Source organism: Vitis riparia, chromosome 15, assembly GCF_004353265.1.
Source record: "Vitis riparia cultivar Riparia Gloire de Montpellier isolate 1030 chromosome 15, EGFV_Vit.rip_1.0, whole genome shotgun sequence".
NCBI lineage: Eukaryota > Viridiplantae > Streptophyta > Magnoliopsida > Vitales > Vitaceae > Vitis > Vitis riparia.
In genome coordinates, this window is record NC_048445.1 from 6,214,632 (window position 1) to 6,227,565 (window position 12,934).

Genomic DNA, 12,934 nt, shown 5'->3' on the forward strand with positions numbered 1-12,934 from the left:
AAAAAAAAAAAAATGATTTCTCAACCATCGTTTACATCATAATAACATCGTTTTAAGTAATGCTTGTTTCGTAAAAATTAAAAATATTTTACAGCATGTTTTACAATGATTTTAGAAAATATTTCTAATATATGGAATACAAAAAATTTTTTAAATAACACTTCCTAAAATTTTGTTAAACGCATTATAAGAGTCCGTTTGATAATGATTCTAAAAAATTGTTTATAATATTTAAAAATTTTATCATTCAAGTGTTATAAATATTATAAATGCTTTCTAGAAGTACTTCAAACCATTCTTAAATCCATTTCAAGACTATGTTTGGATTTGCATTTGATACTAGATTGAATCTGGTGGCTTTTTTTTTTTTTTTTTCCTTGATCCATTTTAAGGCCATTTTTGGTTCTTTCAAAAATGTTGAACCAAAACTTTGACATTGATTTGCTATGTCAAAGCTTTAATACAAAGATGTTAGTTTAATGACATAAAAATAAAAACAATTCATATAAAAATATATAAGGTTTTAACTTGATTGGATTAGCTATGCCTATGTCCATGTATAATATACAATTATTAAGTTCTCCAAACATCTCATATTTCCCTTATTATTTATATCTACACCTCGAATTACAAGTCTTTACTTTGTTTGATGTTTTCGATTCTTCCTTATATTTCTCTATCTACTTTCTTATATTTACTTTGTCGGATATTTTAATAACCCTTTTTATTTTATAAAAAATATAATATTATAATATATATTAATATATAAAATATTTTATAAAAGAATAATGTCATATTGGAGGTATTGTTTAGTTCACACTATTAAGATCTTGCATATTCTATAAAATTTTGATTATATGAACAATTTTATTTTAATCCTGATTTTAATTTATCGTCCATTTTTTTTTTTTTGTATAAAAGAGATTAAATAATCTAAAATTTATAAATCTAACCTCTCTTATATTTTGACTTGAAAATTAATCAATTTTTAATATAAACATCTTTAATCATTTAATTTATTTACATATAAATTTTAAAGGAAAAAGTTATTTTTACCTAAATATATATACATGAGAGCGTTTTTGCAAATAAAAAGAATTAAAAGGTGAAAAGTTACATTTCCAAATTTGAGTATTTAATGACCTTTTTAATCAAATAACTCAAATTAAAGCAAGAAATTAAGGGGTTGTTTTATAATTTAGAAAATATAATAGTTTTCTTAGAATTTGTTATTAAAATAAAATAGTATTTTAGTTATTTTTATAAAGTTTTATAATAATAATTTAAAAACAGAGAATATTTTGAAATTTTTATTTTGTATATAAATGTGCATTCCTATAAAATAAGTTAGAAATTTTTTCCTAAAAAATTTATTCCCTACAACAATTGAGAATTAATTTTGAATAATATATTTATTTATTTTTATCAAAATTTTAATTTTATATTACTTATTTTATAAATTGAATTGATAATAAAAAAAATTATTTCTAAAGTTTAAATATATTAATCATGAATATTTTTAAATTTAAGAGAAATTTTATATTTTTTTAAATAAAAATATTGGAATATATATAATTTTATTTTATACATTAAAAATAATCTATATTCAATTTTATTTTTTATTCATTCTACAAAATAGATATAAAAAAACATAACATATTGGATATGTTATCTTAGGATATCATATTCATTGGATTTAATATTTAAAGATATCATATCTCATTAAAAATCATATTTTAGAATATGCATTTCTTATTATTGGAGTTAAGTTTGAGTGCCCAAGAGAGTTGACCCAACCCAACAAATGAAAAAAATAAGAAGAACAATTTCTAAGAGTTTTAAAACTACATAGAAACTGTCACTATTAAATATAATTTTTTTTTCTCTTTGAATACAAAAGAAACATATGCTTTTCATTTTGAAAAAGTCATTTTACAAGTTTTTCTAATTTCCTCCGTAAAAGGAAGGTCACTTTTGTGCGATAAGAAAAGAAGGATTCACATATTCATAGTTCTATTTATAATGTACTTGAACCTTATTTTTCATCACTTATAAAATGAAATATGATATAATAAGATATAAATATCTTATCTTATCTCGTCAACCAAATATAGCCTTAAAATATTATCTTTTATAATTCTGTATTATATAATAATTTTAAATTATATAACAATAACATTTTACAAGTAGAATGTATTAATACCCCATCCCCCACAAACAAAAAGATTATCACAATCTCACTTTATGCTTAAGTGAAGATAGAGTTAATAATAATAGATAAAAATAAAAAATAAAACCATGACCCCACCTTTTAGGGGGACCAACATATCCATATATTGTCCTTGTGTCCTTGTGCCCTTTGTGTTTTCCACTTCTCACCCATGCCATACACTTTTTCCACAACATGGTAAATTAAAATTAAAATCACTATCTCATTGTCACTTTTGTCAAGATTTGTTTAGCTTTGCTCACTTTAATAGGTCATATGCATATATGCCCTACACATAATTTGTTTGTCCACATTTCAAAAGCTAGGTTTGAAACAATTGAAAAAGTAGCTTTGGATGTGGGTTACTAGTGTCAACCAAGTATTGGAATCAAAGTTTTCAACTGGTAGCTCAATTGGTTGGCATATTGAATTTTATCTCAATCTTGAAATGTCTGAAAAAAGGATTAAAAAGAAAAAGTAAGCTTGACTTTAATAATTTCATTAGTAAATAGTTGAACAATTCAAATAATAAAAAATAAATATATTTGATTATTTGTGCCATGCATAATTTTTAGGGTTAAATCCCTTGTTTTACATTTTACCTTATCATATTTAAAACCCAACATTTTGCCCTCAATCACAAACCTTCCATAAAATTATATATAAAAAAAATTAATCATTTTTGTACTTTAATTTGAATATTAGTATAATATTAAGTAAAATCAATTTTAAATTGTTAATCTTAAAGTGAAATTTCTTAAATATAATAATTACCAGTTCTGAATTTTTATTTTAGAGAGATCTTTACAGACTATGTGTAATTTTACATACAACTAACAATATTGAACTTGGGTAATAAATGTGCATTTAACAATTTAGGAAACAAAGTCTTGAGTTTTAAATATGGGAGATAAAGCGTAAAATCCGTCCCGATTGAGAGTTAAAATGTATTTAACCTTAAATTTTTTTATTGATATTAAATTATATTTCTTCCACTTTTAAGAGACTCCACTTTAATATCATGTATTATTGTTGTTTTAACCAATGAATGTTAAAGTTGTGATATGATAACTTAAATAAATTATTAATTATTTTTTTGGGCCCACAATGGGTTAGTCAAATAAAGATAATTCAATATAAAATGTTTTTAAAGTTCCACCACAATCTTGGTGCTAGTAGTTGCCAATTTTGTACCAAACGCCAACCTCCATCATCCACACGCCATACATCTGTCCTTTTGGTCCCATTTTTCTGCTTTCGGTTTTCCTTCCAATGTCAAAGATTTTGATTTTCAAAGCAAATTTTGGGTGTTTTGTACTAACCCGAATCACTAGATTCATGCTGGGACTTGGAAATTGAGCCTCTGAAACAACAAAACATAGATTTGATTTGTCTTCTGTTTTATTTATTTTCAAAAGCTTTTCATATTTTCGTTTTTCTGGGCCGGTTGGGGAAAAGAATAAAGGACGCCCATGGTCTCCTTCCGGGAAAAGTGGGCTGGGCCTACCACTTTTGGAAATTGGCATCACCTGGCCCAATATTTTTCAGCACCGTTTGTAGACGACGTCGTACGGGGCTTGTACGACATGTACGGAAATGAGTATTTAAGGTCAAAGGTGCCGGAGTTCATTTTGATTAATTGATTTATTGAAGGAGATTTTATAGAGTGTTATTCAGGTGCACTGAAGAATGGTCCACACCATTCTGAATTTAAAGTCAAATGTTTTGCTCGTGGAGACACGTAACGGTTTGGAATATTTATTATATTTATTATTTATATAGTAAATATGGTGTTACGCGGATAACCCTCGTCCGTTTAGATAGATGCGGGTCCCACTGCATTTAATTATCATTTTGTTTGGAAAATGGGAGCCACGTGTCAGCAGAAAGAAGGAGGTTGCAGAAGATTACTATATTCGTGCAGTACGATAATTATCGGAGACTAGCCTTTTGGTCTTTTGACGCTTTGTCACGTATTTGAAAAGTATACGTCGTTAGGCGTAGAGTTTTCCGAAATCTCTCTAATTTTCTACTTTGAAACCATTTTCTCTCACTCCAAATGCAAGCCAGGATTCCACGAAGCACGCTGCCGACTGTTTTCAAAATGATTTTTTTTTGTTTTTTTGTTTTTAAATTCAGACTAAATAATATATTTAAAATATTTTACATAGAAACTAGTTTAGGAATAATCTAATTTGAAATTCCTATTTTAGGGAATAATTTTTGAAATCGTTGTAAATTCTAGAAAATAAATTAATATAATTTCATATCTATAAAAGTCATATCTTTAAAGGAAATTAAAATATTTTTATTAAAAATATTCCAATAATTAAATAATTCCAACCTTTTTCTATTTCAAGAGATGTAGATGACATATTTTTCTTCCGCCCATTTGAGAAAGTATTCTATGTGTACGGATGAAATTATTCCTTTATGGTTTGTTTTAATTAGATAAGAATTGTAATGGCAGGCTACTCATCTTCGCAGGAACTCGCATCTGGCCGTTACTTCGGCTGACCTTTGACTTATTTGATCGTATACTGTTCTAAGTCTCCAACGCGTGCCGACCAAATCACAGCCGTGTGCCTCGCTATAAATCTCTCTACCTTCCTCTTTGTTTCAACTCTCACAATATTCTCCTCTTCCACCGCCACCGCCGCGATAGCCGCAACCTACGCCACCTCCACTGCCAACGTTAAGTGTTGACGGAGAGAAAGGGTTTAAGACAAAAAGGTGTGGCTTACTTTATTTATTACATCTTCATGAGATACTTCTTCTGCGAACCTAGTGATCAGCAACATGTCCAACATCCCCACCTCTCTCTCTGAAGTCTGTCTCACTCTCTTCCGTCTCACCATGTCTGTTGCAGATCCATGGCCTTTCTCCTGAGCCAAATACCTTTTCATTTCTTTTGAAAATTCTGGTAATTTATAGTTTCTGAACTTTTCTCTCGCACCAAAGACTTACACCATGAGAAAGATCAGGGGCTTCAAACTAGGAAAACGGGTCGTCAAGTTCTGCGGATGGTTTTTCCGGCGAAGCCGAACCCATCTGGGTACCACCGTCTCGGGCAATCGACCGGCAAGACCAAGACCATTTCTCGCCTCTGCAACTGGGGTCAACGTCTCAAAACCAAAGCCAAGAGGATATGTTCGTTGAACCCGGGTCCGGCTTGTTTCTCCGGTTACCTTCCGGTGGGTAAGGAGATGCCAGCGGCGACGGTTCCGAAAGGTCATCTGGCGGTGTACGTGGGTCAAAAAGACGGCGACTTCCAGCGAGTCCTTGTGCCGGTGATATACTTCAACCACCCATTGTTTGGTGAGTTGCTGAGAGAATCCGAGGAGGAGTATGGGTTTCAGCACCCAGGTGGCATCACCATACCTTGCCGGATATCGGAGTTCGAGAGCGTGCAGACGAGGATCGCCGCCTGTCAGGGCTGCCGAAAAATGACGTGGAGGCGGCACTACTCAGCTGGTTGCCATTATTGACGATGATGATGATGATGATAAACTTATTATTAAGATATTGATTCGCTAGTAATCTTGTTTTAGCCTTTTTTTTCTTGATATTTATTTTATTTTCATTTTCTCTTTTTAATACATGATGTAACACTAGTTGTGAGTATATGTAAAGATTTTTTCTTGAACCCTCGCCGTTAATAAATTGATTAGCGATAAGATTAGAATCTGTTTGATAGTAATTATAGAATTTTTTTTTAATATTTTTAATATTTAAATTTTTCATTATTCAAATATTATAAATATTATAAATACTTTCTAAAATAACTCCCAAATCCACTATTAAGAGATTAATTTTATTTAAATACACGTAGTTTTAATGTTAATTTTATTGTTCATCTATTAGGTTTTTTTAAACCAATGAGAAGTATTGAATTAAAATTATTTAAATTGATTTTTTTTTTCTAAATTTAATTTAAAGTTGAGTAATGTTAAACTTTATGATATAGTTGAAGATGTGTGTGCAATAGTCATGGTGACCACAAGGGTCTTAATCGGGCATAAATGGTGGTGGTAGTGGAGAATCTATGATGGGAATCACTCCTATATGTGAATAGAGGAGTCCCCACCCACCACTAGTGATTGTTGAAGGTGTGAATGGTTCAATTTTGGGATCTTGATGTGGTACATACCCTATCACCCCTGCTCTCAATAAAAATATTTTATTAAAATTATTAAAAAATTAAATAATGGGATACCCATATTTGAAAAAATAATTTTCATGCATTGAACTTTATTTTAACATTTTTATATCATTAATTTTTTATCCTAAAGTGTTAAAGTTTTTGTCCAAAAGAGTCATGTTTCATAATAAAATATTTATTTTGTTTGCTTAATTAAAGAAAATAAAAATAAAATATTAAAAAAATGAATATAAATGAAGGTGAATACTTCAGAACTCAAAATATTTTTATTTTTTCCTTATACCAAAGGTAAATTTTAAAAATAAAATTATATAAAATTTTAAACATGAATTAAAATTATCATTTTACTTATCTACCTTTCTTTCTCGTATCTTCACTCAATTTTGTTTTCTATTTGTTATGAATTTAATATAAATTATCCCTATAATATTTAAAGTTCAATATAAAAAAAATATAAAATATAAAAATATAATTAAAATTAGCAATTTTTTTTTATATTTTTAAATTATTTGATTTTTATATAAAAATTTTAAATTGATAAAATAATATTTAAAAATAATTTATTATCTTTAAATTTATTTTTTTCTTTTTCTATATATTTTCTCATTATTTTACTTATCTCTTGTTTTTTCTTCAAACTTTCCGAAAACCAAATAAGTTGGATCTTTTAATATTTTATTTCTTTTTTTTCCTTTGAATAATTTCTTCCTCCATCTTATTCCCATTTATGAAAACAAAATTGAAGATATTCCACTGAAAAAATATTAAATAATTTAATAATTTGATAAGATGGTGAGAGTGGAATCTAAGTTCAAGTAAATAATTTTAAAGGATGAGGAGAGTGCCTTTAACCCTTTTCATCATTAAAATTGGAAAGCAAAGAAAAGTTCTATTCCTGCAAGGCTGCAACCAATCAATTCTCTGCTTGTTGGAAAAGTGTTTGGATGGGAGGAAAATGACACTTCTTCTTCAACCTCCCTTACCTCATTATTGATGTACAATGTAGAATGTAACCCCCTCTCTTAAAAAAATGTACGATTTGGATATGCCCCAAACCCACCCCACAATCCATGGCTTTAGTTGGTCAAACACGACTCTCTTGTATACATACATGGAAAAACCTTCACGAAACTTTCCATGTTTGTTGGGGGAAAATAAGTGGAAAAATGTGTAGCCTAGAAAATAGAGAGAGAAAGGACAAGAGAAGAAAAATAATTAAAATTATTTTAAATTAAAAAGAGTTTGTCAAAAAATATTTTTAAGAATAATTTTCTATACTTAAAAAAAAAACTTGACTTTTCAAGATTGAAAATGTATTTAATAATTTTTGATAGAAAATAACATTTACCAATTTGTTTTAAAAATAGGGTTTTTTTTTTTGATAATATATTTTAATTATCTTTTAGAGAATATTTTGAATAATAATTATATAAATATAAAAACGATTTTAGGTGGTGCGTTTCTTAATTAAATAAAAATTATCAAAATATTTGATTTTTTTTATTAAGGTAAAATTAACATATAAATATCAATTAAGATAATTGAAGTGAAATTGTTATTAATAGGTTTAGTTTATTTATTTTGATTGATATTAATATGGTACTTTTAACCGAATATAAAAAGCAAAATATTTTAACTTTTTATATTAAGCCAAAAAAACAAAACACTATCAATTTTTCCTAAATGGAAAAAGTACTATATTAGTTTTTCTTTCATTTTTAATGTTTAACAGATATAAAATATTATAAAACAAACTATCTAATACTTAATACTATTAAATAACATTTAGTTTTAAGTTCTATTTAAATTAATTAAAAACAAATAAACACCCAACACAGATCAGACAAAACTAATATAACAAGTTGCTCTATATTGGACCCATTACAAACAAGGGAAAAAAAAAAAAAAAAACCATTTTCATACCTTATGGACTTGGTTTCATTTGAAGGAAATATCGACTCGCATGCCAAGCCTTCACCACTATGCCCTAGAAAAGAGGGTTGGGCTGGTGGGGGTTGTGTGAACTAGGAAGGTGGTGTGGTATATTAATGTTTTATTTAATTGGGTGGTTAGGATAATTTGATGAGTTTGGAGCTTGGAAAGAATGTGTCATCTTCCATGGAATAATGGCGAAGAGATAATTATCTTTCCGATATGCCATTTGGGGATGTCTTTGCTCAATCAAGATGTGCAAGTGATGGCTTGTGAAAAGGAGGGCCACTTCAAATTTTGAGAAGTTGAAACTTGAAGGAGTCCACAACCATTCATTGTTTAGGCTTTGTTTGGATGAACCCAAATTTAAAACTTGCCTTGAGTTTCATTACCTTATGGGGTGTTTACTAAATTCTAAGAAAATGGCATGGAGGAAAAGGAAAAAAAAAGGCAAAGAAAATAATTGAAATTGAAATTAGAATTAAAATTAAGAATTTGGATTGAAATGTTTATGAAATTACGAGGAAAGAGAAAATAATGAAAATGATTGATTTAAGTTATTTAATAATTATAAAGAGTTTGATCATATTACAATTATGAAAAGTCATCGTTAGAGTTTAGTTCCTCACCGCCTTTTTTGTCAAAAGTTCCTAACTTCTCGACTTTATGTCGAGTAAGGTAAGCGTAAGGGTAAGTTAACTTCATACATATTTTTTCAAAAATTGCTTAAGATTGCATTGCTTTCGTGAGGAAAACCTTGTTATGGGATGTTTACTAAATTATAAGAAAATGAAATGGAGGAAAAAAAAGGAAAAGGAAATAATTGAAATTGAAATTAGAATAAATTAAGAATTCATTGAAATATTTATGAAATTATGAGGAAAGAGAAAAAAATGAAAATAATTGATTTTAAGTTATTTAATAATTATAAAGAGTTTGATCATATTACGACTATGAAAAGTCATCGTTCTTCAGAGTTTAGTTCCTCGCCGCCTTTTTTGTCAAAAGTTCCTAACTTCTCGACCTTATATCGAGTAAGGTAAGGGTAAGGGTACGTCAATTTCATATATGGTTTTTCAAAATTTGCTTAAGATTGTGTTGCTTCCGTAAGGAAAACCTCCTTATGGGGTGTTTACTAAATTCTAAGAAAATGAAATGGGGAAAAAAAGGAAAGGAAATAATTGAAATTGAAATTACAATTAAAATTAAGAATTCAATTGAAGTATTTATGAAATTATGAGGAAAGAGAAAAGAATGAAAATAATTGATTTTAAGTTGTTTAATATTATAAGGAGTTTTGTCATATTATGGCTATGAAAAGTCACAATTCTTTCCTCATTGCCTCTTTCATCAAAAGTTCCTAACTTCCTTAGTCTTATGTCAAGTAAGGTAAGGGTAAGGATACGTCAACTTCATACACGGTTTTTCAAAATTGCTTAAGATCGTGTTGCTTCCGTAAGGAAAACCTCCTTCTTGTGAAATAGAAAATTATTTTGTTAAATTATTTAGAGAGGAACGAACAATAACATTTTCAACGGTAACAAAAAGAAATATATGTGACTTTTTATTTTGAAAAAAAAAAGAAGATATTTTAGAAAATCATTTTCATTTCCATTGCCATATTCTCCCTTGGATGAAGATGAAAGTATTAAACAATATAATCATGGGTGGATCCACCCACTCAGTGCGTGCACCGCAAAATTCAAGCCTTTCTAGTCCACCTATTTCATGGGCTGGTCTCCTTAGCCCAGTTAACATTGGGCTGGGCTCAGATACAAAAAGGTCCATTGACCATCTTTACAATCCAAATCATTTGAAGGCCATAAACCCACAGATCCTCACCATGGTTAAAAAGGAATGGTGTTTGTTCATATTTATGACAATATTCTCGAGTGAAAGTACTACTTTTAGAAAAGATGGTATAATAATCCACACACACACACAAGTAGGCCCATTGATGACCAACTGGGCCCTTTCTTCTTTGGGAAGGCTCCACATGAAAAACTCTTTTTTAAAAAAGAAGCCCAACCAAACCCAAAATCAAGCAAGAGAAAAAAAAAATTGGATGAGAAGGCTAAAGAAGAAAATGTTGAGAAGCCTTCAACCACACTCTACTGACAATATCTTCATCTTTGCACTCAGACTTTACTCTCTTCTCTTCATCTTCTCCTCCCTCAACAGCCATGGCCGCCTCGTCGACTCCCACATCTTCATCTACGCAGGCTGTTCCCAAGAAAAGTACCAACCAAACTCAGCCTTTGAAGGCAGCCTCAATTCTTTACTGGCCTCAGTTGTGAGCTCTGCCCCTCAGACCTCTTACAATAGCTTCGCCATGGGAAATGGCAGCTCAATCTCAACGGAGGGTGCCGTGTATGGTTTGTATCAGTGCAGAGGCGACTTGAAGACGACTGACTGCTCAAGGTGTATTGAGAGTGCAGTTAGCCAAATAAGTCTGGTTTGTCCGTACTCCTATGGGGCTGGTTTGCAGCTGGAAGGCTGTTACGTGAGGTATGAGCATGTGGACTTCTTGGGGAGGCTGGATACGAGCCTTATGTACAAGAAGTGTAGTAAGAGTGTGAGCAATGATGTGGAGTTCTATAGGCGAAGGGACGATGTTCTTGCTGACTTACAGACTGCAACTGGGTTTCGAGTCAGTAGTTCAGGGTTAGTAGAAGGTTTTGCCCAGTGTTTAGGGGACTTGAGCTCAGGTGATTGCTCTGCTTGTCTTGCTGAAGCTGTTGGAAAGCTGAAGAATCTGTGTGGATCAGCTTCTGCATCAGATGTGTTCTTGTCACAGTGCTATGCTAGGTACTGGGCTTCTGGCTACTATGATTTCTCTTCAGGTACTCCTCCCCAAAATTTTCTTCCCTTGTTTAAAAATTTTTGTTAGTATCTACGGTTTAATATCTCATCCAAAAATCAATTGGTTATGGGCATTTTTTCCCCTTATTATACAATTTTTTTGTTAGTATCTAGGGTTTAATCATCTCATCTGTAAACCAACTGGTTATTAATGAGGTCAAGCTAATAGTCTTTATGTGGTTCAATCCTGTGGTATATAGTGTGGCTTAACCCATCTCACACATCCCGAGGCTTATATTGATATCGGATTATCTTTGGTCTTACACACTTATCACAAAGTCATTTTTAATAGGCATTTTTTGTGAGACTGCAGCATTGTTGCATACCTAACAATTTTTCATATTAGCCTTAAACATCTGTCTTAACCTCTTAGGTATTCTCTATCTATCACCTGTGTGAGGGTATAGATGTTTTACAAGGTTAGAAGGAGCAAAAAGAAACAGAAATAAGCCTCTTGATAATGATAAATTAAGAGAAGAAAAAGAAAGGGAAAAAGGGTATGTTTTTTTCCTGTTGAGTGAGTAAAATATGAGGGCATTTGCAGGTTTTGATGCATATAGTGAATTGATAAAGAGGGGCAGAGTTTTTGAGATAGAAAAGGGAGAGCCCATTTGAAAAAATTCAAAGCCCTAAGAGTCAACAAGCAATCTTTTTATAAAGTAAAGCATCATGGGGGTGGTAATGCCACTTTACTTAACTTTCTTTTGGGCACACCTTCATTTTTGCTGACATTAATTCCTCTCTTCCTTTATCTTGTCTCTCTTTTCTTTTCTTTTCTTTCTTTTTGTTTTCAATCATATCGAGACCAACTGTTTGATGAATCCAGAAAGTGTTGCTTCACTCAACTTAATAATTAAACCATCAACAAGAGTAGGCCAATTAATTCCACACTTCAACAAAGTGATTTGCACCAAGCCATCAATTATTTCTTTAAGCTTGTTTGGTGGCCAAGAAAATGTAGGAAAAAGGGAAAAGAAAAGATGGAATCTTAGAACAACCATCCCAAAGCCACCAACACAAAATGCAAATCTTAGACCATCCCCATCTTTTATTTCTCATCAAATAGTAAAAGCAAACTTCATCTGCAAACACCTACTTGAACTAAAGAATTGACAAACAAATTGTGGTAGTGGGAGCATTGGTTAGTATCTTGTCAATCTTTATCCACAGTACTAATTCCCATTCCTTTTCCTTTTGTGCTGGTATAGATTCCTCCTCCAACCAGGACCAAGTCGGAAAAACAGTAGCAATCATCGTAGGGGTGTTAGCCGGCCTCGCCATTGTCGTCGTTCTTCTCTCATTTTTACGTCGAGCACTAGGTAAATCCTTCAAAATTTTCCTCATGTTTCAAATTTCCCATTTCCATTTTGATCTTAACATGATGAATATTATGATGCAGGTTGAGAAGATGATGGAGAGAGAATGAGATATCATCATGGTTGATTGGTTTTCTGGAATATTATTGAATGGAGTAAAAGTGTAGGGTTATCCCTCAATGTTTTGGTGTTGTTATTGTTCATGTGACAGCTTCTGCGTTATCTACTTTGAAAGTTAATACATTAATTAATATGGCAGTGCAGAAAAAAGGTGAATGCATGGCTCTATCTTTCTAGTATAAAGTGGCTGCTTCCTATTCTAATCTTGATATATATCCTCTTCAAAAGGGCTGCTCATCATATTCCCCATTAATGCTGTCCAAACAACACCCACGTCTTCCTTCTTTATGAGTACTATATACTATTGTTTTAGTAAACTTTTCTCGCACCTTC

General features: G+C 30.8%; 1 protein-coding gene and 1 pseudogene across 1 annotated transcript; both read left to right on the forward strand.

Moving 5' to 3' along the window:
* Positions 1-4,823: 4,823 nt before the first annotated feature.
* Positions 4,824-5,896, forward strand: LOC117932338 (annotated as a pseudogene).
* A 4,468-nt stretch (positions 5,897-10,364) lies between these two features.
* On the forward strand, positions 10,365-12,604 carry LOC117932392 (plasmodesmata-located protein 8-like). The gene is made up of 3 exons (XM_034853636.1): positions 10,365-11,146; positions 12,374-12,484; positions 12,565-12,604. The coding sequence occupies exons 1-3, from the start codon at positions 10,369-10,371 to the stop codon at positions 12,567-12,569; spliced, it is 894 nt and encodes a 297-aa protein (XP_034709527.1). The 5' UTR covers positions 10,365-10,368; the 3' UTR covers positions 12,570-12,604.
* The last annotated feature ends 330 nt before the right edge of the window (positions 12,605-12,934 follow it).